The sequence below is a fragment of the Microcaecilia unicolor genome, chromosome 11 (assembly GCF_901765095.1).
Source record: "Microcaecilia unicolor chromosome 11, aMicUni1.1, whole genome shotgun sequence".
Classification (NCBI taxonomy): domain Eukaryota; kingdom Metazoa; phylum Chordata; class Amphibia; order Gymnophiona; family Siphonopidae; genus Microcaecilia; species Microcaecilia unicolor.
The window spans coordinates 189,913,546-189,940,366 of NC_044041.1; the positions used below are offsets into that span (position 1 = coordinate 189,913,546).

General features: G+C 43.7%; 2 protein-coding genes across 8 annotated transcripts in view; one reads left to right on the top strand and one right to left on the bottom strand.

Moving 5' to 3' along the window:
• Positions 1-17,348, bottom strand: part of TMEM244 (transmembrane protein 244) — a 30,477-nt gene extending 13,129 nt beyond the window's left edge. For 3 of the 4 annotated variants that reach the window (XM_030217650.1, XM_030217651.1, XM_030217648.1), the window contains exons 1-5: positions 17,106-17,348; positions 8,367-8,543; positions 2,687-2,772; positions 1,210-1,283; positions 701-826 (exon numbers count right to left, since the gene is read on the bottom strand). In XM_030217650.1, the coding sequence (XP_030073510.1) occupies positions 701-826; positions 1,210-1,283; positions 2,687-2,772; positions 8,367-8,402 (322 nt within the window). In that variant the 5' untranslated portion in view covers positions 8,403-8,543; positions 17,106-17,348. Of the gene's footprint in view, positions 1-700; positions 827-1,209; positions 1,284-2,686; positions 2,773-8,366; positions 8,544-16,496; positions 16,564-17,105 lie in introns of those variants that run through there. The other variant, XM_030217649.1, reaches the window with a different exon arrangement.
• SRSF4 (serine and arginine rich splicing factor 4) overlaps positions 16,852-26,821 on the top strand; it is a 52,277-nt gene continuing 42,307 nt past the window's right edge. For all 4 annotated transcript variants that reach the window (XM_030217642.1, XM_030217645.1, XM_030217646.1 and 1 more), the window contains exon 1: positions 16,852-17,061. In XM_030217642.1, coding sequence (XP_030073502.1) covers positions 16,955-17,061 — 107 coding nt within the window. In that variant the 5' untranslated portion in view covers positions 16,852-16,954. The remainder of the gene's footprint in view (positions 17,062-26,821) is intronic.

Sequence of the window (26,821 nt, forward strand, 5' to 3'; positions counted from 1 at the left end):
CCAGCTTTAACAAGACTGATGCAAGTGGGCAGGGACACCCAGCCCCTAGGCAGACTATTTATCCAGAAGTTTTTTTTTTTTTTTTTTTTTTTTTTTTTTTTGGGGGGGGGGGGGGGGGGGGGGGGAATAGCAATACAATCCCTTTCAAGCTGCTTTCAGGGTGGGTCTTTCAGCATCTGCATGGGTGCTTCAGACTGGCCGCCTCCCGTACTCTCCTATAGGAGCATGAAAACAGCCAGTCTTAAATGCTTTAGATGGGGCAGGATGTGGCTGGCATTAAATGCACACGTGTAGATCCTGAAAGATCTGCTGCTGCTGCAAGCTAGGCTCCCAGATTGGATCTGACAGTGGAGGCAGGGAGATGAGAAGGGGGGGGGGGTGGACGACACTTTGGGGATGGTGAGAGGGAAAGAGAAAATGCTGGACCCCTCTGAGGGATGGGAAGGGAAGGAGTGAAAAGCCGGACACCTGATGTGAGGGACAGGGTGGGGAGGAGAGAGATGCTGGACACCAGAGGGAAGGAAAGAAGAAGGACTATGAGTGGAGGTGGGCAAAATGGTTGATGGCTCACCTAGGGTGGCACATAGCATTTGGCCAGCCCTGCAAGTGAGTTGGTTTTTTTAATTTTGTAAATTGGGGGGGGGGGAGGAAAAAAAAAAAGAAACCTGTCTTGAAAGGCAAGCTTGGATTTTCTCCTCACCTGCAGAAGTCACCCCCACATGTATCAAGGTGACTGTGATAGCATAATCCCACATCCACCTTTTCACCACTGCGGCAAAGAGCAGGCCACTGATGAAATAGGTCAGCTCCAAGGACAACAAATTCACTGCAGAAGGGACAAGAGACAAAACACAAATGGAGTGAGTGAATGCCCAGGTTATACATGGCTCATCTAGGAAAATTCATGGATTTCAAAATGGAAAAAAGGCCATGTCCCTCCCTATTTGTTAACGTACACCACCACCATGATACTGTCTAAGAGGAAATTGCCTTGCCCTGAAGGCACAGATGAAGGCTCTCCAGCACCAACCTCGTTGCCTAGGCCTCCACCATGCACAGAACAGTGCTATAGAGAGCAGGACGGACCCTACCCAACACGTGTATCGCTGCAGCAAAACATCTTCCAAAAATAGAGTGAAGTAGTAGTAGAAAGTCTCAAGAATTTGCTATCTGGGCAACCTTTCCCTGGTGCTCACTGTGTGTGCTTACCTAGATACTTGGAATTTGAGTGAGAAGGTTCCGTCTTGAAGTCAAATGGAATAAGCCCATCGAACGTCTCCAACCTATTAATGGCAAAAAGTGACATATTAAGTGTTCAGCAGCTGTGTCCTTGGAACCGATCCTGCAGAACTATAATATAGATCAGAAAAACGAAGTGGGAAATGGACAAAGGAGCTTGTAGTATAACAATCTTTAATGGTCAAAATACTGCATATAGGACTCGACATGGCACCGTGTTTCGGCACAGAGTGCCTGCCTCAGGAGTCTTGTTTGATAGGATCCTAAAGCAATAGCCATTCTGCTACAAGTAAAAAAAAAAAAAAGTTTCAGGGTCTTACAAAAAAACCCAACAGAAAGTCCAAAAAATGGTACAAAAATTAGTGTGACAATCTAGATATACTCAAAGGGAATAAAAGCGTATCCCCGCTAACCCTTAGTCGACTCTTGGCATTGTTCTTTTGTCTTTGCTAGTCCTTTGATTTTCTACAAGTGGATTATGTCAAGCAAAGTTTCAGAAATTGTATTCTGTGCTATAAATAAATAAAACTACAGAATTAAGCTCCTTTTGCATTCACAGAACTTTTCTGCCAGGACATCTGTAAATCTGCTCTTTAACCATTTAAAACTTTTCATGGAGGAATAGCCTAATAGTTAGTGCAGTGGGCTGAGAACCTGGGGAACTGGGTTTGATTCATAACAACATAAAGAGTAGCCATACTGGGTCAGACCAGTGGTCAATTTAGCCCAGTATCCTGTTTTCCAAACAGTACCTGGCAGAAACCCAAATTGTGGCACACTCCATACTATAAATCCCAGGGCAAACAGTGGCTTCCCCATGTCTGTCTCAATAGCAGACGATGGACTTTTCCTCCAGGAATTTGTCCAAATCTTTTTAAAACTCAGATACACCCCATAGCTTAACTATTCATTGAGAGAAAAAAATATTTCCTCCTATTTGTTATAAAAGTATTTCCATGTAACTTCCTCGAGTTTGTCCCCTAGTCTTTGTACTTTTGGAACAAGTGAAAAAAAATCAATTTACTTCTACTAGTTCTACACCACTCAGGATTTTGTAACCCTCAATCATATCTCCCACTGCGGCTCCTTGTGATCCTGGGCAAGTCACCTATCCGTCCATTGCCCCAGGTACAAATTTACTCCCCTGTTTATTAAGCCATGCACTAATGCCGACACAGCCCATTCACTTTGTACAGGCTGTGTCAGCACTGCCGTGCGGATTAGTAAAGGGGGGGGGGGGTGTTAGATTGTGAGCCCACTAGCTGCACAGAATAAATGTAAAACGCTTTGGTTGTACCACAGAAATGCAGTATATCAAATCCATGACCTTTTTACCCTTTACCTGGTGCAGCCTAGACACAGGTCCTGTTTGAGAAATCAAACAAAACCAGTCCAGCACATTGTTCTAACTCAAGGACAGGAAGGGAATATTCAAGGTTAACCTCACCTGAAGGCTCCAAAGCAAATACTGCCAATCATGTAATACACTGCATAGAAAATGAGCAGGCACAACAGCAGGTGAAAGAGAACGGTCTGAAAAGAGCATTGAAAAGTTAATAACATGTATGAACAAATTTTTCCTTACGCATGCACACAGCAGCTTTAGCAGGGTTGGCCTAGTAGCCCAATGGCAACACTGTGGTCTCAACATTTTGGCTAAAGTGAAAGTAGGAGAATTCAAGACCCAACACTCTTAGACAGGCACCAGCCATTGCATAAAGGACACCTTTTGGCCGGCTGAAGAAATGCACCTGTGGTTAAATATGGAGGTCCTATGCTTGCTTTGGGAGAGGGGGGGGGGGGGGGGGTGAGGAAACCTCTGGGTGGTTGCAAATGGCCCCACAGCCTCAGCTGGAACAGGTTCTGACTGAGCTGAAAGGAGGAAGCAGAGGCAGCAGCTGTTGCCAAGCGAAAGTACTACAAATAATAATTTAAGCTGATTTAGGAAGTTTTTAATACACTTTGTGTTAAGCTTTTGGCATATGGGAACAAAGGCAAAACACATAATGGCTGTATTTTTTTTTCCATTCTGAACTGCTTTTCACTGTGTACGAAGACTTGGAAAAGGCACCCAAGAATTCTGCTAATCAGAACAATAATCCTAATGAAAGAAAGTGGCCTCATTTGTTATAAAAATGGCTCATGAAGCCCTTCCAAGAACCACAATGTAAAATCAGATGGCTTTCAAGCTCTTTCAACAGTTATATTATTGGCTTTCGGCATCTATTGAAAGCCTGGGTGTTACCCTGGCTTCATTTCTTATTCAAACCACAAATTCCTACCAAGAACGTTATCATTTCCATCCTCTTGGCATTACTAGTCAGGATGGGTGGTTACTGTCCTGGAGCACTTGATGACTTTGGGAGTTATCACGGAGATAGTCTGACTCCTCCAGGAAAGGCTGGGCCATGGGATTGGCAGTACCACAACTGCTACTGCTGACAGTCTAAGTAAGGACATGGAATTACACTCTTGTGCTTAAAATAGTGGAGGAGTGGCCTAGTGGTTAGGGTGGTGGACTCTGGTCCTGGGGAACTGAGTTCGATTCCCACTTCAGGCACGGGCAGCTCCTTGTGACTCTGGGCAAGTCACTTAACCCTCCATTGCCCCATGTAAGTCGCATTGAACCTGCCATGAGTGGGAAAGCGCAGGGTACAAATGTAACAAAAATAAAATAGATACTATTGGAGATTCTACATGGAATGTTGCTACTATTGGAGATTCTACATGGAATGTTGCTACTCCACTAGCAACATTCCATGTAGAAGGCTGCGCAGGCTTCTGTTTCTGTGAGTCTGACGTCCTGCACGTTCACAGAAGCAGAAGCCACATTGGTGATCTGCAAGGGCCGACTTCTACATGGAAGAATAGCAACATTCCATGTAGAATCTCAAATAGCAGCAACAGTGGAGGAGTGGCCTAGTGGTTAGGGTGGTGGACTCTGGTCCTGGGGAACTGAGTTAGATTCCCACTTCAGGCACGGGCAGCTCCTTGTGACTCTGGGCAAGTCACTTAACCCTCCATTGCCCCAGGTACAAATAAGTACCTGTATATGTAAGCCGCATTGAGCCTGCCATGAGGGGAAAGCGCGGGGTACAAATGTGACAAAAAACAAAATCGGGCAGAATTGAGATATATTGGTAAAACAGGGAGGGAAAGTTTTCGCTGATGCCCATGCTGTGGATATATTAAGAACATCCATTTCACTACCATACAGGTTCAGTTCAAATTACTAACCTGGATCATATTATATGCTCAATATGAGATCATCCTGTCCTTCCAAAATATTAACTCAAATCACTGACTAGCCAACTTTTAACTCTGAAAATGTATAAAGGGTAACTTCTATAAATTGCGCCTACAAACCCCCAAATTTATGCTGAAGAACCCCACTTAAGCGCTATTCTATAAGCCCTGCCTTAGGCGTGGTTTATAGAATAGCGCTTAAGTACAGGGGTCACATGTAAATTTAGGCGGGTCCATTTGCACCAATGAAAACAATGTGCAAATGCCCCCACCTAAATTTACGTGCAGAACCCCCTTATTCTATAACTGCACAAATAACACAAATCCACACCCGTGCTCCGCCCCGAAAGGCCCCTGACCATCCCATTTCCGCACCCCTTTTTCCGGGACATGCATAAAATTCACGCCTAAATTTACACATGTAAATATTAATTGATTTCAATTAGCTAATATGTGCCTAATGCAGCCTAAAAATGGCATACCATGGGACGTGATCAAAGTATTTTTCAATTTTTTGAGGGAACGTTTCTGGGGGCAGACAGTGGGCATTCCTAATAACAAAATGTGTGGTGTTTACCCCAGATTCTATATATGGCGCCTAGATTCTGTGCGGAGATACACGTGTAACTTAATTGGCGGAACAAGATAATCGGCGTTTTTAACAGCACTTAAGCAATCACGAGCACTAAGTGGCAATAATTACAATTAGGCATGGAAATCGCAAGGCGTATTCTATAAAGAGCTGCGCCTAAATTGCAGTTCAAAATAAACGCGCGTAGCTTAAAAGGGGCGTGTTCATGGGCATTCCAAAATTTCCGTGCGTAATTACAGAATACGGCTCAGCGCGCCTAAATCTACGCACACGGATTTACACCAGGTTTTTTATTGGCGTAAACAGACGCACGTAGATTTAGGCGCTATGGTATCGACTAAGTGTATTCTATACACTGCGCCTAAATATTTTAGGTGCCATATATAGAATCCAGGGGGGGGGGGGGGTAAATGCACATGCACTAATTTTTCTTTAATGGTGCATGCTACCGTCAATACTAGGGCAGCCCCCCATTACCTCTCCACTCTCATCTCTCCCTACATTCCTCCCCGTGACCTCCGCTCGCTGGACAAATCTCTCTTGTCGTCCCCCTTCTCCTCTACTGCTAACTCCAGGCTTAGCTCCTTTTCTCTCGCGGCACCTTATGCCTGGAATAGACTTCCTGGACCTATGCATCTAGCTCCATCTCTACCTGTTTTCAAATCCATGCTGAAAACCCACCTTTTCACTGCTGCTTTTTAGCTCCCATTACTTCCCTCACCGGTAACTGTCTTGTCTGTCTGTATTATTTAGATTGTAAGCTCTTTTGAGCAGCGACTGTCTCTTTGTATCAGGTGTTCAGCGCTGCGTGTGTCTGGTAGCACTATAGAAATGCTAATAATAATAATAAAATAGAAAAAGGCCGTTTTTTACAGCTGCGGTAAAAATGGCCTTGGTGCACAGAATAAAACTCGCATAACAGTGCAGTAAGGCTTGCCGCGTACCAATCCAGAAGTACTGCCGGAGCCCAGAGGTAGTTCCCACACCCAGCGCGTGCCATTTAATATTTTTGTCGTGCCGGTGCTTACTTGGTGGTAATCGGTTACCGCTGGGCTAGCGCAGGAGTCCTTACTGCCACACAATGCTCCCCCCCCCCCCCCACCCACCGAAATGGCCGTGCAGCGAGTGGTTCACTTACCGCACGGCCATTTCTTTTCCAGAAAATAAGAAAGCCCTTTAACTGCTGTGGTAAAAGGGGGCCCCAGCACGCATGGATGCTAGCACAGGCCCTTTTTTTTTTACCACAGCTTCGTAAAAGGACCAAAGGACCCCTAAGGCCACAGTTTATTGCAACTCAGTAAAAGGACGAAAAGATCAATGCAGCCAAAAGTTCTACAACAGAACTTTCAAACACTGCCCTTTACTTGTATTTTACAGAGTTTTTTCAGGAATTTTCTTTACTTTTATCTATTTAGCAGGAATGGCCTAATGGTTAGTGAAAGGGTTTCGAACCTGGGGAACTGGGTTCCATTCCCACTGCTGCCTAACGATTAGGGCAGTGGGTTTCGATCTGGGGAACTGGGTTCGATTCCCACTGCAGCTCCTAGTGACTCTGGGCAAGTCACTTAACCCTCCATTGCCCCGGGTACAAATAACCTTAGATTGTGAGCCCATTAGGGACAGAAAAGTACCTGCAAAAATAGTATATGTAAACCACTTTGACTGTACCTATAGAAAGACAGTATATCAAGTTCAGAATAAACACTTTTTAAGTCTCAACTGGGAAAGCAACTAAACGAAGCCACTGATAAAAGCCACATGATATATACACCCCCCCCCCAAATTCTATATATGGTGCCTTAAGTTGCGTGCGCTAATTTTGCCGCATGGCCAAATTGCGCGCACAACTTAATCGATTAACAAGCCAATCAGCGCCAATAATTGGCTTTAATTAGAATTTGTAGGCACAACTTTCTAGGCGTATTCTATAACGCGGTGCGCATAAATTTTAATGCGCTTAGTCGAAAAGGGGACGTGGAATGGGCAGGTTGTAGGAGTTCCACAAAACTATGCGCATTATTATAGAATACACCCAATCTGCCCTTAACCTATCCGTTTTCGCATCCTGTTCAAACTTCTTCTACTAACCTATAAATGTACTCACTCTGCTGCTCCCCAGTATCTCTCCACACTCGTCCTTCCCTACACCCCTTCCCGTGCACTCCGCTCCATGGATAAATCCTTCTTATCTGTTCCCTTCTCCACTACTGCCAACTCCAGACTTCGCGCCTTCTGTCTCGCTGCACCCTACGCCTGGAATAAACTTCCTGAGCCCCTACGTCTTGCCCCATCCTTGACCACCTTTAAATCTAGACTGAAAACCCACCTCTTTAACATTGCTTTTGACTCGTAACCACTTGTAACCACTCGCCTCCACCTACCCTCCTCTCTTCCTTCCCGTTCACATTAATTGATTTGATTTGCTTACTTTATTTATTTTTTGTCTATTAGATTGTAAGCTCTTTGAGCAGGGACTGTCTTTCTTCTATGTTTGTACAGCGCTGCGTATGCCTTGTAGCGCTATAGAAATGCTAAATAGTAGTAGTAGTAGTAGTAACTTAGGCACAGGTATTTAGGCCTGGTTTTAGGTAGCCTAAATGGGTGCACCTAAATTTTAGTCCCAAGAATGGAATGTGAGCATATTCTATAAACTATGCCTAACTTTAGGCGGAGTTCATAGGATCACGCTAACCATGTGGTTTTTTGGCGCTGATTTTTAAGGCGCCATATATAGAATTCCCCCCCCTCAAGACACCCACCTTCATAGCGACCAAGCCCCATAATAACAAATTCAACTTTATTCTCACAATATCTGTAAGACCAAACTATTTCAAATCATTGAGTTATTTATACTATTCATCTCCCCTCAACTCATTTCCCTTTGATGTACAGCAAAACAGAATTTGCAGATGGCAGTAATTCTTGATACTGGAACAGACTATTAGCTGAGCACATATTAACGGGACTGTTGCTAAAGAAAGCAGAACACATTGTCAATTTAAATATAGGGGACAACTCTCTATCAGCACTAACAACAAAGTCAGGCAAAATTGAGTAGCTGGAATGCACAAGGCATATTTAATTAGCTGATTTAGGATAATTATGGTTTTTGTTTTTACTTCAAGTCTATGTTTTGAGGACAAATGCAGTCTTTTTGAATCTCCTCATGATGTGACTGCAGTCTGATCAGAAGAGAGAGCAGATGTTGTACCCTGCTGGATCTGGCTGTGTGCAAAAATCACAATGAAGATCCTAGGATTAGAAGCAAGTAAATACTAGGAAAGGTTACCTTAGTGCCTGCCACTTTGGCTTTTCTCAGAGCCATGGACACATTTATAACATAGATGTAGGAAGCCAGAAGCTAAGTATCTTGCAGTATGTGTGCTTGGGATTAGGTGGTGCTCCCGCAGGATGCCACCGGGGCCGTACACATCAGAAACAGGACTCAAGAGAACGTCTTACTTCCCTGAAAGAGAGCACACAGGAGATTAATATTCAGTATCAATGCATAATTTTACAGAAATGCCGTGTACAGCGTACATGCATTATTGTGAATGCTCACCTTCTCTGTTTTTACAGCCGGCCATCTTAGGTGGAAATACCCTGTTTCCCCGAAAGTAAGACATCCCCCGAAAATAAGACCTAGTAGAGGTTTTCCTGAATTGGTAGATATAAGGCCTCCCCCAAAAGTAAGACCTAGCAAATTTTTGTTTGAAAGCAGGGCCGCCGAGAGCCGGACAAGGCCACCCCCCCCCCCCCCCCGAAGTCGCCGGGCCCCCTCTCCACCCACCCTCCGTTGCTCCCGGAACTAACCTTAAACGCCTCCTTTCACCTTCACAGCACGCAGCAGCAGGGCAGACCTCTCCTTCCTTCCGTGCCCCGCCCTCACGGACGTTACGTCAGGCGAGGGCGGGACACGGAAGGAAGGAGTGGCCTGCCCTGCTGCTGCTTGCTGCGAAGATGAAAGGAGGCATTTAAGGTTAGTTCCGGGAGCGACGGAGGGCGGGCAGGCCAACCCCGATCCAGCCCCAATGTTTCCCCGAAAAATAAGACAGCCCCTGAAAATAAGACCTAGCGCATTTTGGGGGGCAAAAATTAATATAAGACAGTGTCTTATTTTCGGGGAAACACGGTAGTTTCAGAGTTTGAAAAGAGTGCCACCAACTTCCCTTGGAGCTCTCGGTATCCAGTATTCCAATAATTATTGGTCCCCCTTAAAGTGAAGGCCAGGAAAATTGTGAAAATGATTGGCAGTGAATACTGAAGTAGAACCAGTAAGATAAAAGGCTTGCTTGGCTAGAGGACAGCACCAACACACAGGATTTATCCAGGAGATGTCACCAGCGAGCGTGCCTGCATCTCCTCTGTTTGTCTCCAGAGAATAACTTCTTTCAAGTTAAGAAAGAGTACTTTTGAAGTTATGGGATCTGAACTATGAAATGTACTGCTAAATGACTTTCACCAACTGGATCATATTCTAACTTTCCAAAAACTCCTGAAAGCACATCTTTTTAGAAAAGCATGTTAATATCTAGGCTCATAAGATCAACACTGACTCAATGAAAAAGTTTGGTGACTCTCAGATATTATTCAAACGAGTGTAAACTTCCACCCCTAACCCTCTTTTTCACTTTACCCTCCATTATCATACATGAAGTAAATGTTATCATGCTTATGGGTTCAATTCAATTCTCGTATACCGCTAATATCCCCTTTCCGGGGTTCAGTGCGGTTTACATTCTAGGTGAGACAAAAGCAGATAGTGTTATTGTCAGGAATGAGAAACATTAGAGACCATTGGAGTAATGCATGAGACTAAAAACGTTAAAGGAAAGGCTAATGGATGATACTAGGAAGTAGAAGTCATGATGAATTATTATGACGCAGTCTTTGGGAAGAGAAAGGTTTTTAGCTTCTTACTGAGCTGTTTTCTGTTCTGATGGGAATAGGTAGAGAGTTCCATATTTTGACTCCAAGTACAGGGAATGGAGAGCTGAAAATCTTCTGATTTCAAATTGTCTGAGGTGCAGATTTTACCTTGGCCTTTTGGATTGTCCCAGTGCTGTTTTTTAATATGGTGTGCCCAATTTCATTAAAATGAGGGGAAGCAGGGCAGGCAATGTAAGGACAGCAGCGCTGGAGAAAATGCTTCAGCTGGCGGAGGTTGGGGACCCCTGCCAGCCAAGGTATGTGGTGTTGCGGCAGAGGTGGGGGAGCAGCAGGGAGGTGCGCCAAAATGTGACTCCCATTTTGGGCTCTGGACCTCCCCCCACTTCGAGGTCTGGCTACGCCCCTGATCTGGACAATATAAACAATACACATACCAGAGAACTAAATGAGTAAAGGACATCACTTAGACTTATTTACATTTAGACTTCCATCTCAAAATTCACAGTTTATCGACAACTATAACTGGGGACCCATACCTTGGTCAGACCATAAAAATAAAAAAATAAAAAAATCACAAAACTTCAACTACTTAGATAACGAGAGGCAAAATAGATGTGACAGAATTTTAGATTCAACTAAAAGAAAATTATTTATTATCACTAGACAATGCAAATAACTTCATCCAATGTTGGGAGGAAACAACAAAAAAAAAGACCTTAGATTTCATAGCCTCTGAGCAAGAAAGACAAAAAAGAAGTCAAAATCTTCTCCTTGGTTTGATATGAACATCTTAAATTATTATTATTAAACATTTCTATAACGCTACTAGACTTACGCAGCGCTGTACAAATTAACATGAAAAGACAGTCCCTGCTCAACAGAGCTTACAATCTAAATTGGACAGACGAACAGACAGCTAGGGGTGGGGTAATTGCAGTGGTAGGGGTGATAAGTGAGGGTGTTGAGTAAGAGAGTCATGGTTAGGAGTCGAAAGCAGTAGCAAAGAGGTGGGACGTATCTTTGTCACTGTAACATACTGATGGCAGATAAAGACCTGAACGGTCTATCCAGTCTGCCCAACGGTCACAATCATTCTCAATTCAAGATTAAATTAACAACAAACGTGATATTATATACTTGATCATGGTCTTTCTTTGGCGTTTCTGGGACATAGACCGTAGAAGTCCACCCAGCTCTGTCCTTATGTTCCAACTACTGGAGTTGCCATCAAAACTCTGAACAGCCCATCCTACAACCGGATTGCTATATGCGGGACTCAGACCATACAAGCCAGCCAGCACTGGCCTTAGTTGATACAGCTAGAGTTGCCATCTAAGCGCAATTTGACATGCAACCCTTTAAGTTTTGTTTTTTTATACCATTCATTTTCTAATTAGAGATCCGCTATGTTCATCCCGGACCATTCTGAATTCCGCCACAGTTTTTTTCTCCACCACCTCCCTCGGGAGGGCATTCCAGGCATCAACCACCCTCTCTGTGAAAAAGAGTTTTCTGACATTACTCCTGAGTCTACCACCCTGCAGCCTCAATTCATGTCCTCTAGTTTTACCATTTTCCAGTCTCTGGAAAATGTGTGTTTCTATATTAATACCTTTCAAGTATTTACACATCTGTATCATATCTCCTCTGTCCCTCCTCTCCTCTAGTATATACCTATTCAGGTCTTCCAGTCTCTTCTCATATGTCTTTTGACGCAAACCCCATATCATTTGTCCTGGATCTAGAATCATATTTACCAGTACTTTATAACCAGAACAAAAGCCTAATATCAGTAAGAGTCGGGGTTGGAGTCAGACAGTATGCAAAGAGACTTTGCAGGAAACTCAAAAGGACCTAACTATAGCACCAAAACAGTGCTTACTACATTACTATCCAAATTCAGACGATTATTATTAACTACTGGCAGAAAAATTATATTATTACAATTCGACATGTCCAGTGCTTTTGACATGGTAGATCACAACATCTTATCTACACTTCTCGCCACGATGGATATTTGTGGAAACGTCCACAAATAGTTAATGAGCTTTCTCAAATCCAGAACATATAAAGTCAAAATTTCAGAATCCACTTCCCCAACTTGGCCCCCAGACTATGGAGTGCCTCAAGTCTCTCCTATATCTCCAACCCTCTTTAGGATCATGATGGAAACTTTAGGCCATCTCCTGGATGTCAAAGGACTATAGTCTTTCATCTATGCTGATGACATGACCATTTACATAACTTTTGACAATCAGATACAAGATATCCTCAACATCATTCAGACCACCCTGGATCTGATAGAGAACTGGGCATCCTCTTTCCATCTAAAATTAAATAGGGAGAAAACCAAATTTCTTATAATCACAAATCCTAATAACCTTCAGACTAGCTTTACCATCAACCAAAAAACTTACCTACTGGATACTTTTCTTTTATTACATTTGTACCCCACGTTTTCCCACTCATGGCAGGCTCAATGTGGCTTACATGGGGCAATGGAGGATTAAGTGACTTGCCCAGAGTCACAAGGAGCTGCCTGTGCCTGAAGTGGGAATCGAACTCAGTTCCTCAGTTCCCCAGGACCAAAGTCCACCACCCTAACCACTAGGCCACTCCTCCACTCTGAAAATACTTGAGGTCGTTATGGACCAACTCTTAACAGGAGAAGACCAGATTAACGGCCGTGGTAACTAAGACCCTCAGGTCATTATGGAAGCTGAAAAGAATTAGATCCTTTTTCCCATTCAACATCTTCCGTTCAATTGTGCAAACATTAATTCTGTCACAACTGGACTACTGCAATGCAGTTTACTTGGGGAACAAAGAATCTTTAACCAAAAAATTTCAAACCACCTTAAACACAACTGCAAGACTTGTTCTTAGAACTTCAAAATTTGACGCTCTCCAAACTACATTGGCTTCTGGCTTCTGATCAAAGCTGGAATAATCTTTAAAACCTGCACATTCATGTATAAAATAATATATGGTCTAGCACCTGAATACAAATGCTGGATTTTACCAGCCCGAAACGCATCCATAAGATCTAGAGAATAACTCATACTTCACTACCCTAACTATAAAAACATCAAATTCATCTATGCTATGCAGAAATTTTTCACATATACTTACAAAACGGTGGAATGATATACCGGGTGAAATCAAATGAATTTCTAATTACTTAACATTTCACAAGTTTTTGAAAGCTTTTCTCTTTAAAAAAATTCTGAATTAATGGTGTAACTCCAAGTACTCATATTTTGAAAAATTAATCTATTCATTAGTTTGATCAGTCTTCACATCGGTGCTGATGCTCGTATGCTATCAGACACAATGGGGCTTATTTTCAAAGCATTTACTATGGAACTTTGTAAGTCTAAGTGCTTTGAAAATATGCCTCCACATATATGTATGAATTTATCCGTTCACTTTTGTAAGCCACATAGAACTGAATAAGTGGAACTCAGATTAAGTGGAGGATAAGAACCAAAATAAAGACATTAAAAAAGATAACACCATAAAAAACAGCAGATAAAAATTTAAATGATCCAGCGAGTCTGAGTCATAAATGCCAGCTTTTTGGGTTCAATTGGTGCTTGGGCACCATAATGAACCAATTCACTGTGAATAGTAGCTTATTTTATCTTTAGAACTCTTAATTGGCTCCCATCATTTTGGTACATGCCCATACAGATGGCAAAAAAGATCACTTGTATCTGTGTATACCCCAGTAGTTATATTTATTGTACAGTCTGTTATAATTTAGTAGCATTCCACTATCCAATGTTATACTTAATTACATCTTATGTAACATAGTAGATGACGGCAGAAAAAGACCTGCACGGTCCATCCAGTCTGCCCAACAAGATAAACTCATATGTGCTACTTTTTGTGTATACCCTACCTTGATTTGTACCTGTCCTCTTCAGGGCACAGACCGTATAAGTCTGCCCAGCACTATCCCTGCCTCCCACCACCGGCTCTGGCAGAGACCGTATAAGTCTGCCAGCACTATCCCTGCCTCCCAACCACCAGTCCCGCCTCCGGCAAAGACCGTATAAGTCTGCCCAGCACTATCCCCGCCTCCCACCACCGGCTCTGGCACAAACCGTATAGGTCTGCCCAGCACTATCCCCGCCTCCCACCACCGGCTCTGGCACAGACCGTATAAGTCCGCCCAGCACTATCCTCGCCTCTGGCACAGACCGTATAAGTCTGCCCAGCACTATCTTCGCCTCCCAACCACCAGCCCCGCTTCCCACCACCGGCTCTGCCACCCAATCTCGGCTAAGTTCTGTGACAAGATTCAGTACAGGATATAGAAAATACAATAACAGTTCAAAAATGAATTGTCAAGCGGTACTCCTCCCAGCCTTAGGGGTAACAAAAACTGTATACTATAAGTGAATAAACCATAAACAACTTAAATATACACAGTAAATATAGTATTACTGAACGTAATTGCTGAATATGCACATAAGACTATTTTGTTTAATTCTGCCAAATTTTTAATAAGACAATAACATCTGTAGCGAAAACTAGGTCCAGAATCCGTTTCTATCACTGGTTAGGTATCAATGAATGAAGAGATCTTCTCCAACCGTTTCTGCCCGTGAACTGCACCAGTAACCTCGTGAGACCTGTTTCTGCGCCTAAAAAAAAAAAGATCTCAGCCTTTTGTTGATCTGCAACAGTACCACCCCAGTAGTTATATTTATTGTACAGTCTGTTATAATTTAGTAGCCTTCCACTATCCAATGTTATACTTAATTACATCTTATGTAACATAGTAGATGACGGCAGAAAAAGACCTGCACGGTCCATCCAGTCTGCCCAACAAGATAAACTCATATGTGCTACTTTTTGTGTATACCTTACCTTGATTTGTACCTGTCCTCTTCAGGGTACAGACCGTATAAGTCTGCCCAGCACTATCCCTGCCTCCCACCACCGGCTCTGGCAGAGACCGTATAAGTCTGCCAGCACTATCCCCGCCTCCCACCACCGGCTCTGGCACAGACCGTATAAGTCTGCCCAGCACTATTCCTGCCTCCCACCACCGGCTCTGGCACAGACCGTATAAGTCTGCCCAGCACTATCCTCGCCTCCCAACCACCCAATCTCGGCTAAGTTCTGTGACAAGATTCAGTACAGGATATAGAAAATACAATAATAGTTCAAAAATGAATTGTCAAGCGGTACTCCTCCCAGCCTTAGGGGTAACAAAAACTGTATACTATAAGTGAATAAACCATAAACAACTTAAATATACACAGTAAATATAGTATTACTGAACGTAATTGCTGAATATGCACATAAGACTATTTTGTTTAATTCTGCCAAATTTTTAATAAGACAAATAACATCTGTAGCGAAAACTAGGTCCAGAATCTGTTTCTATCACTGGTTAGGTATCAATGAATGAAGAGATCTTCTCCAACCGTTTCTGCCCGTAAACTGCACCAGTAACCTCGTGAGACGTGTTTCTGCGCCTAAAAAAAAAGATCTCGGCCTTTTGTTGATCTGCAACAGTACCACCCCAGTAGTTATATTTATTGTACAGTCTGTTATAATTTAGAAGCATTCCACTATCCAATGTTATACTTAATTACATCTTATGTAACATAGAACATAGTAGATGATGGCAGAAAAAGACCTGCACGGTCCATCCAGTCTGCCCAACAAGATAAACTCATATGTGCTACTTTTTGTGTATACCTTACCTTGATTTGTACCTGTCCTCTTCAGGGTACAGACCGTATAAGCCTGCCCAGCACTATCCCTGCCTCCCACCACCGGCTCTGGCAGAGACCGTATAAGTCTGCCAGTACTATCCCTGCCTCCCAACCACCAGTCCCGCCTCCGGCAAAGACCGTATAAGTCTGCCCAGCACTATCCCCGCCTCCCACCACCGGCTCTGGCACAGACCGTATAAGTCTGCCCAGCACTATCCTCGCCTCCCAACCACCCAATCTCGGCTAAGTTCTGTGACAAGATTCAGTACAGGATATAGAAAATACAATAATAGTTCAAAAATGAATTGTCAAGCGGTACTCCTCCCAGCCTTAGGGGTAACAAAAACTGTATACTATAAGTGAATAAACCATAAACAACTTAAATATACACAGTAAATATAGTATTACTGAACGTAATTGCTGAATATGCACATAAGACTATTTTGTTTAATTCTGCCAAATTTTTAATAAGACAAATAACATCTGTAGCGAAAACTAGGTCCAGAATCTGTTTCTATCACTGGTTAGGTATCAATGAATGAAGAGATCTTCTCCAACCGTTTCTGCTCGTGAACTGCTCCAGTAACCTCGTGAGACCTGTTTCTGCGCCTTAAAAAAAAAAGATCTCGGCCTTCTGTTGATCTGCAACAGTACCACATTATTTTCGATTTATAATTTACACTTCACGAACCCCTAGTACTAATCCAAATTAACCTTACATTGTACGGTGGGAATGGGATAGGATTAAAGAAGAAGAAAAAAAAAAGAACCCATCTCTGGTTCTGATGACTTACAAGAGATACTTTACGTCTTCTGTAAGCATTATAGGATTTCTCCATTTTTCCTGTCAGGACAATTTAGCAAACAAGGCGCAAGCATCTTGTCTCTCTCGTACACGGATAGCACAATACAGCTGAGCTATCCAGTTTCATTCTGCAGCCAAGCCAAAGCAAGACAGCCAGGGAATTGGAGAGGATGCACGTGGTCCAGCTGCATCCATCTGACGTCATCACGCAGACTGCAGTGCCGCTAGCGCCGTTGGAGCTGCAGACAGTAACTGCGTGAGCGAGCCGCCGCCGACCGAGAGGCTTCGGGAAATAACCCCATTAACCTCCCCCCTCCCCCTTACCAGAAATTTCAAAAAAAAAAAAAAAAATCAAGCAGAGTCGCGCGCGCGCGGGAAGGGAGCGCGCTCCTCCTCCCTGCTGCTGCGCCTCTCACGGCGGCCGCCGGTCCCCCCCTTCCCCCAATCATGCCGCGGGTTTACATCGGCCGCCTCAGCTTCCATGCCCGGGAGCGGGACATCGAGAGATTTTTCAAGGGTTACGGCAAGATTCTGGAGGTGGACCTGAAAAACGGGTATGGGATGGAGCGGAATGCACGCTACGCTTAGCTGTTCTAACCTTCCCGCACTTTGCCTCAGCGCAGCGCTGAGAGGTCGGACCCGCTGCTGCCCGCGGCCTCTTCCTGTTCTCTCACACTGAAAAGAGCCCGTCTGTCAACTGTCTGTCAGCGGCCGTTGGCTGCCTGTGCAGTAGCAGCAGGCCCGCGCGCCTGAGGTGCGCCTGCGCAGACGCTGCGGCGCCTCTTTGGATTAGGCGAGGGAGGCTGCGGCGGCCTGTGTTCCGGCCAGGCCTGCGTCGCCTGGAAGGGGCCAGTGAGTTTTAATGGTCTAGCGGGAACATTACCCGGCCCAATCCGTTACAGCTATAATTAATACGTTGGTCGAATTGTTAGACTATTGTATTATTTTACTGTGCCCTTAATTGATATTATTATTATTAGCATTTGTATAGCGCTACCAGACGCACTTGACATAGAGACAGTCCCTGCTCAATAGAGCTTACAATCTAAAAATAATACAGATAAGACAATAAGAGGAGGGAAGTACTGGGTGAGAAGGAACAAGGGGGAGGCAAATGAGTAATGGGCTAGGAGCCAAAGGCAGCAGTGAAAAGGTGGGTTTTCAGCATAGACTTAACAAGGATCTGGGTTTTCTAGCCCATTATAAACCATAAAGTTGTATTTCTCTGTTTATCACTCTCCTCTCACTTACCCGCACCCATCCTGTTAGACTATCAATGAAATGCTTTGATGTACCCATGCACACCTCCTACCCACCCCCACCTTGCTAGACCTAGACTGCCATTGAAATGCTTTGATGCTTCACTTGTATATACTATCAACTAACACATTTGCTTATTTCCGATCTGACGAAGAAGGGCAGCCTTCGAAAGCTAATCAAGAAATGTATTAAGTTATGTCCAATAAAAAAGGTATCATCTTATTTTCTTTTCCATGTTTTATTTTGTTTGATTTCTATTAACAGCATAGATTTGAAAACAGGTAGAGATGGAGCTAGATGTACAGGCTCAGGAAGTTTATTCCAGGCATAAGGAGCCGCGAGAGAAAAGGAGCGAAGCCTGGAGTTAGCAGTGGAGGAGAAGGGGGATGACGAGAGATTTGTCCAGCGAGCGGAGGTCACGGGGAGGAATGTAGGGAGAGATGAGAGGGGAGAGGTAATGGGGGGGGGGGGGGGGGGCAGCAGAATGGATGCATTTAAAGGTAAGTAATAGAAGTTTGAACTGTATAAGGAAGCGGACAGGGAGCCAGTGAAGTGACTTGAGGAGAGGGCTAGTGTGGGTATAACGATTTTGGTGGAAAATAAGCCGTGCTGCAGAATTTTGGACTGACTGGAGAGGAGAGAGATGGCTGAGCGGAAGACCAGTGAGAAGTAAATTGCAATAATCCAAGCGAGACGTGACGAGGGTGTGGATAAGGGTTTGGGCAGCGTATTCAGAAAGGAAGGGATGAATTTTACTAATGTTGTAGATAAAGAAACGACAGGTTTTGGCGATCTGTTGAATATGTGCAGAGGAGAGAGAGGAGTCAAAGATGACACCAAGATTACGAGCGGAGGATACAGGGAGGATGTGAGAGCCACTAACAGAGATAGAGAATGGGGGAAGAGGGGAGGTGGGTTTAGGGAAAAAAATGAGACGTTCAGTTTTAGTCATGTTTAGCTTCAGATGGCGAAGAGACATCCAAGCAGCAATGTCAGATAAGCAGAATGAAATTTTGTCCTGGATTAAGGTTGAGATTTCAGGGGTGGAGATGTAGATCTGAGAATCGTCCGCGTAAAGATGGTACTGAAAGCCAGGGTACCAAGGGAAGAGGTATAGATGGAGAAGAGGAGGGGTCCAAGGACAGAACCCTGAGGCACACCAACTTTAAGCGAGATAGAAGTTGAAGAGGAACCGCCACAGTGAACACTGAAAGTGCGAAGTGAGAGGTAGGAGGAGAACCAGGAAAGAACAGGACCCTGGAATCCAATTGAGGAGATTGTATCTAGGAGTATGGTGTGGTCAACAGTGTCAAAAGCAGCAGATAGGTCAATAAGGATAGAATAGAGATTTCCCGGGGAAAGAGTAACTGCAGTGAACACAGGTCCTGACAGGCATGCAAACTGAAAAGAATTACTGGTAGATGCTTTTACCTGCATGAGACTGGGGCAGTTTTCAAATAGCTAATTTAAACCCTCAATATGCATGAAACATTTTATCGAAGTAAATTAGCTATTTGAAAACTGGCTAACATATACTAAAAAAAAGTGGAAACTTCAGACACAAAAGGAGAGGGGAGTTGATCTACAAGATTGATAGGAGAGTTAGTTACAAGAGGAGGGGATGAACCATTATCCAGGTTCACCTCCAAGGGGTGAGAGAGAGGCCTTGTGGCCCTATCGATAGGCAGCCAGAAAAAGAAAAGTTTTAAAGTCAATTTTAAATGACTGGAGTTTATTCCAAATTTCAGGACCCTTTACTGAAAAAATAGCTACCTGAGTATGCTCATGAAAAATTTCCATGAAGGAGTTGCCAGTCTTAATGTTCATGTAGGAATATAGGGTGTTAGTAGATGGGAAAGATGTTGAGGTTTGCCAGAAACTAGAGCCATATGCAACAGAAGCAATGTTTTGTAGGTAATTCTCTGAGGTAAAAGAACCCAATGTGCTTCCTTAAGCGGAGAAACATGATCACATTTTTTTGATCCAGTAATTAGTTTAATGGTAGTATTTTCTATGAGCTGTAAATGGTGTATATCCTTTTGATTGAGACCATTGTAAAGTACATTGCAATAATTGAGTTGGGTTATCGCAAAAGTGGTTCAAGATATTTAATGCCTGTGTAAATATCTGAGATTTATTCAATAAATAACTTTTGGAAATGGTGTCATTTGTGTGTGTGTAGAGTGTACACACAAAAAATGAAGCTTAATATTTTAAAGCATATCATGGTCAGTTAGGGGCCTGAAAGTTAAGGGGGGGGGGGACCCTAAGGTTTAAGGTTTTCCTTAGGGTGCCCAGTATTCTTGCACCAACCATGGGAAGCAGCCTTGTGCATCTCGGTCTTGGATTGAGGGGGGGGGGGGGGGGGGGGAGAGATTTGTGTTGTATAATCCTTGGAGTCAGTCAGGGAGGAGCTGGCACTTAAGTGGGTACTGGCCATTCACTGAAACTGTTTGCATAGGTAAGTGGTCAGATAGGATTGCACAAAAGGCTGTTCTATCTTTCACTAATTAGCTATGCAGGTGCCAGCAATAACAGCTGGCACCCATATAACTTCCAAGTCACTCATCTGATTTCCCCCCCCCCCCCCCCCCCCGATTCTGCAATCACCTCACTTCGTAGCCATTACCCCATCCTCTCCCAGTTCCAAGACCCATTTCCAGGCCCCTGGATGTCTTGTTCGATTTCCCTCCTCCCTCACCTCCCCCCAGACCTGAAGGCACCCCCAGGACTTATCTGGAGGTGATGCTTGGTAGTGTAGTGGGTCGGAGCAGGAGTGGTCCCTTTTCATTCCAGCCCTACCTGGCTTTGAGTTGAAATGGTGGTACTAGCCCTAATGCTAGACTTGTGGTACTACTGCTAGGGGTCAGCCTTCCTTATTCAGCTAGGACCCACATAAATACTGGCGACTAGCACATGTATGGTGATGCCTGGATGTTGCATGCCAGTGCACAGACATGGTCTGGCATTGAATATCCAGATCTAATTTAGCCAGCAGCAGTCAGCGCTTAAAATACTGACTTCCACTGACTGAATATTGACCGAATAATGTTGAGAACTGTGTAAGAATATAAATCAGAAATAATAGGAACAGTGGTGTACCAAGGCCAGGGCAGTGGGGGCGGTCTGCCCTGGGTGCAGGCAATAAGGGTGAACATTCAAAGTTCCCTCTGTGTGTATGGCGCAGGATGCCTTCTCCAGCTCCGTCTCACTGCCACTGCTTCCCTAGACCAGCAACAGCAAAACAAGCTAAACCCGTCGCAGGGCCACATTCTATATACCAGTGGCTGCTAGTTCCACCCCTTCTGACATCATCTTCCTGTTCTGGGGCAGAGCCGGCAGCCATGAGTAGGTAGAGTGCGGCCCTGCAACAGGTTTAGCTTGTTTTGCTACTGCTGCTGGTCTAGGGAAGCAGCATCAGCGGGGGTGTCAGGAGTCAGGGTAGATAGAGAAGGGGCAGGTGCTGGATGGATGGGGGAAAAAAGAATAGAGGGAGAAAAGAGGATAGAGTTAGAAGACTAAGAGGAAATGGAATAGGAGAGCCAGGGTGAGGGAAAGAAATGGAAAGCTATGGGTAGACACAATAAAAAGAAGGAAATTGGAGACTGGATAGTAAGAAAGAAGTAAATCTGCACATAGGCAGAAAAATAAATTGAAGAAATCTGAAAGGAAAAGGAGGAGAGAGAAAAATGACAGGACATGAAATCCTTGCAAGAGAGTTAAGAGAAGATGAGACGAGCAGAAACCAGAGACCGAGACCAACAGAATCTGAAAAAGTAAATGGCTAAACAGCAAAGGTAGAAACAATTCTTTACTTTTAGGATAAAGTGGTGGTAGCTGTATTAATATATACAAAATAGAAGTAAGATTTTGTAGGACTAATTTTAATACATTTTTGACTAGCCTTCAAAGACCAAAACCATATTCCTCCGGTCAGGACAGCATACCTGTCACACTTCTCACGGAAACACTGGGTTTGTGAGCCCTTGGGCCACTGCCGAGGAGCGGCAGTGGCAGACAAAATCACCCCACACAAGGATAAGGCAGAACTCTGACAGGGCCAGCTAGACTTCACCTGCACTTGACCACCGTTCCTCAGGAGTTGAGCCCCTGAATGCAGGTGGCCGGCAGGACTTACCGGACAGGGCAGGAACTGGAAACCAGCCGGATACACACAGGGTCTAGAATACACAGGGAGGCTAGGCAGAATACTAGACTAGGATTCTCAGACAGACAAGGGACAGAACTGAAAGCTGCAAGCAGCCACTGAAAAAGGGAAAAAAACTGATAGATACAGTGGGGGAAATAAGTATTTGATCCCTTGCTGATTTTGTAAGTTTGCCCACTGACAAAGACATGAGCAGCCCATAATTGAAGGGTAGGTTATTGGTAACAGTGAGAGATAGCACATCACAAATTAAATCCGGAAAATCACATTGTGGAAAGTATATGAATTTATTTGCATTCTGCAGAGGGAAATAAGTATTTGATCCCCCACCAACCAGTAAGAGATCTGGCCCCTACAGACCAGGTAGATGCTCCAAATCAACTCGTTACCTGCATGACAGACAGCTGTCGGCAATGGTCACCTGTATGAAAGACACCTGTCCACAGACTCAGTGAATCAGTCAGACTCTAACCTCTACAAAATGGCCAAGAGCAAGGAGCTGTCTAAGGATGTCAGGGACAAGATCATACACCTGCACAAGGCTGGAATGGGCTACAAAACCATCAGTAAGACGCTGGGCGAGAAGGAGACAACTGTTGGTGCCATAGTAAGAAAATGGAAGAAGTACAAAATGACTGTCAATCGACAAAGATCTGGGGCTCCACGCAAAATCTCACCTCGTGGGGTATCCTTGATCATGAGGAAGGTTAGAAATCAGCCTACAACTACAAGGGGGGAACTTGTCAATGATCTCAAGGCAGCTGGGACCACTGTCACCACGAAAACCATTGGTAACACATTACGACATAACGGATTGCAATCCTGCAGTGCCCGCAAGGTCCCCCTGCTCCGGAAGGCACATGTGACGGCCCGTCTGAAGTTTGCCAGTGAACACCTGGATGATGCCGAGAGTGATTGGGAGAAGGTGCTGTGGTCAGATGAGACAAAAATTGAGCTCTTTGGCATGAACTCAACTCGCTGTGTTTGGAGGAAGAGAAATGCTGCCTATGACCCAAAGAACACCGTCCCCACTGTCAAGCATGGAGGTGGAAATGTTATGTTTTGGGGGTGTTTCTCTGCTAAGGGCACAGGACTACTTCACCGCATCAATGGGAGAATGGATGGGGCCATGTACCGTACAATTCTGAGTGACAACCTCTTTCCCTCCGCCAGGGCCTTAAAAATGGGTCGTGGCTGGGTCTTCCAGCACGACAATGACCCAAAACATACAGCCAAGGCAACAAAGGAGTGGCTCAGGAAGAAGCACATTAGGGTCATGGAGTGGCCTAGCCAGTCACCAGACCTTAATCCCATTGAAAACTTATGGAGGGAGCTGAAGCTGCGAGTTGCCAAGCGACAGCCCAGAACTCTTAATGATTTAGAGATGATCTGCAAAGAGGAGTGGACCAAAATTCCTCCTGACATGTGTGCAAACCTCATCATCAACTACAGAAGACGTCTGACCGCTGTGCTTGCCAACAAGGGTTTTGCCACCAAGTATTAGGTCTTGTTTGCCAGAGGGATCAAATACTTATTTCCCTCTGCAGAATGCAAATAAATTCATATACTTTCCACAATGTGATTTTCCGGATTTAATTTGTGATGTGCTATCTCTCACTGTTACCAATAACCTACCCTTCAATTATGGGCTGCTCATGTCTTTGTCAGTGGGCAAACTTACAAAATCAGCAAGGGATCAAATACTTATTTCCCCCACTGTAAGAGACAGAACTGAAAGCTGCCAGGCAGCCACTGAACAAGAAACACAGACAACCTAGAACTAGACAAAGACATACAAACAAGAAACAAGACTGGGGAAACAAGCAATAAAGTACAAGAAGCTACACAAAGACTAAACTAGAATCAGGCAAGAATACAGACTATAAACTGGACTAGGCAGAAGTGCAGCAAGCACCAACAAACCAGGGCCTTAGGCGATGCAAAGCAGAGAGTTTCCAAATGGCTAATAAGCCCAGCAGCAGCAGCTGAGATTGAGCTGCAGCAATCACCAGGCAGCTACTGGTGCTGTTCAGGCACAAACAAGAAAAGCAAGTCTGGCAGCCTGGAAGATCCGGACCGGACTCGGCTGAAGTCTGGAACGTGTGACAGTTCATAGCAGCCACTGGTTCTGGCCACCAGAGGGCGAGGTGAGCACAGACAAGGAAATGGTCACAAACGTGACAATACCATAATAGCAAGTATACTTTCCTGACCTGAACAATGAGGTTTTGTCTTCTGAAAGCTAATTTTAAAAAAATGTATTTAGTCCAATAAAATTGTATTATCTTATTTTCCATTTTTTTGTATTTGTTAATTTGTAGTTTAGTGAATGGATTATATGACAGTTTTTGAAATTTACCTCTGCTAGCTTTATATTTTGCACAGTGTAGGGGGATATTGCATCACTGTTTTTCTTTCTTTGGTGGTGTACTGTTTGCCAAGTTTGGCTTCTTGGGGGTTCAGTTTAATTTTTGTCTGTGTATTTCTATTTTTAATTTGTGGTTACTTAGTCCTACTCTGTACTGGGTGATCTGTGTTCTGCGTTCTGCATGCGTGAAAGAGACATGGTTTTATGTTAGCATTGATTATTCTGGATCGATCTGTACTAATCTGACTTGTTAATTTTCCGGTAGGTGTATTGATGTTCTAGTGCCCATTGCAGTGTTTATGGTGCTTCCTTTTCCTAGGTAGGCCTGGGTGTGACTCGTGGAAGTTACAGCTATTATGGTATGGTAGAATTGCTCTGTAGTTCCTGAGTAACATCTATAGTGGTTTGTATTACTTCACAGTTGATTTGGATTTAGATCCCCACCTTTCTTAGTAGTAGCACAAGCCAATAGCTTCCGCTAGGTATTTTTCTCTCCTTGGACAGCTTACAATTTGTTTTGTATCTGAAACAGTGGAGAGTTAAGTGACTTGTCCAAGATCTCCTTGGCTCTTAGCTTGCTGCTTTAGCTATTAGGTACAGCTGATACAGATACCCCCGGATTCTATATATGGCAACTAAAGTTGCATGTACAAATTGGCCCGTGCAACTTAATTGTTCAACAAGCCAGTTGGTGCTAATTGGCCACTAACAATTATTGGTATTAATTGGCACTAATTAGAATTTACAAGCACAGGTTTCTAAGTGTATTCTGTAAAGTAGTGCACGTAAATTCTAATACACGGGTCTCAAAGCACGGGCGGATCTTGGGCATTCCTAAAAATTACATAGACTATGCCCGAGCCGTGCCTTAGGCGCAGGCATTTATACCAGGTTTTAGTTGGTGTAAATGGTCGCACCTAAATTTTAGTCGTGGGAACAGGCGCTATGTGTATTCTATAAATTGTGCCTAACTTCAGGCAAGGTTTATAGAATGGTGCTAAGTATACTTTTTTTGTTTGTTTGTTTGCCATATATTGAATCTGGTCCATAATGCATGCCTGCATTAGCTGTATCTAATGTTTGGCAACTCAGCTGTAAACTAAAGGTTATTAGAGCTGAAGCTTGTGGCCATTTGGCAACCTACCAAAAACATTGATAGTTATTTTATGGTTACCAGTAACCTCAGGATTTATGTTACAGTGCTGCTGATCATCACTGCAGGAACTTGGAGGAGCTTGCAGTCATTTGCAGTATTGTTGTGGAACCAGCAACTGACTCAATTCTGAATATTTTCAGATGACTATTTCATTTCATGATTATTACAGGAAATAATTTTGTCATATAGAAGGAAATGTGTGAAAAAACGATCTGGCCCTGGTGTCAAATATGCTAGGTACATCACTAAGGAGGAATAAGGTTGTGTGACTGTTAATTAAAACTGCAGCGAAAAATAGGAAAACAAAGACAGAAATATGGAGAGGGCATATACGAAAGAAAGCCTCCATGATGGCTTGGAACTAAATGAACACTGTAAATTATAGGTCTGAGAGCCTTGCATTTTAATGGTTTTTAGAGTGAAATAGTACAAATGTTTTTCTTTTCTATGCTGTTTCTACTGGATGAATTTGTTTTGGCCAGATATTAAAGATATTGATTTTTAGAGTTAATTGCTGTCACTGAGCATTTTTATTTACTTTCTTGCATGCTGCCTGCAATCCCAAAAGCTATTGAAGCGGTGTCATACTTTCAAGTACAGTAGATATTTTGCAAAATGGTAGGCTTGGCCTTGGGGTTGTTAAAGGTTGACCATTCCTGCATTAGATTTCCTGAAATAGAAAATGTCAACAGATGAAGACCATATGGCCTATCAGTCCACCCATCCATCCACCTACTGTCCCTTCTTCTCCTTTATCCAGTGTACTTGTCCCGTGCTCTCTTCAATTCAGATACAGTCTTCGTCTCCACCTTCTCCTCTGGAGGCCATTCCATGCATCTGCCAACCTTTTCGTAAAGAAGTATTTTCTTAGATTACTTCTGAGTATATCCCCTTTTACCTTCGTGCAATGCACACTTGTTCCAGAGCTGCTTTTCATTTGGGAGAAGATTTCAAGACTTAAAATGCCATGGACCCATGTTTAAGTATATTTTGTGCCAAGAGAAGGCTACAGACAGTAGATGAGAGAGGTTTTGATGGAAAATGAAACCAATGAGAATCTGCTCTGATTATTGATCTCAAATGCCAGCAAAATTCCTCAACGAGGAAAGTTGCATTTGCTCTGTTGTTGGCTTTCGGTACAAGTTATTACTGCAAGCAAGATTTTTCAGCAATGAAATACACATTAAATTCTGTTCATAATCTGCTGACTGCCGAAAACTGTGAGCATGTCTTACAATCCAGATGACAAGTTACCAACTCGACATAGTTTTACAGTCTTCAAAAGTAGATGCACAAGGAAGCCACTGATGAGACTGATAAGCGTGGTTAAAATTGAGCAAAAATGATATTTATTTGACATTT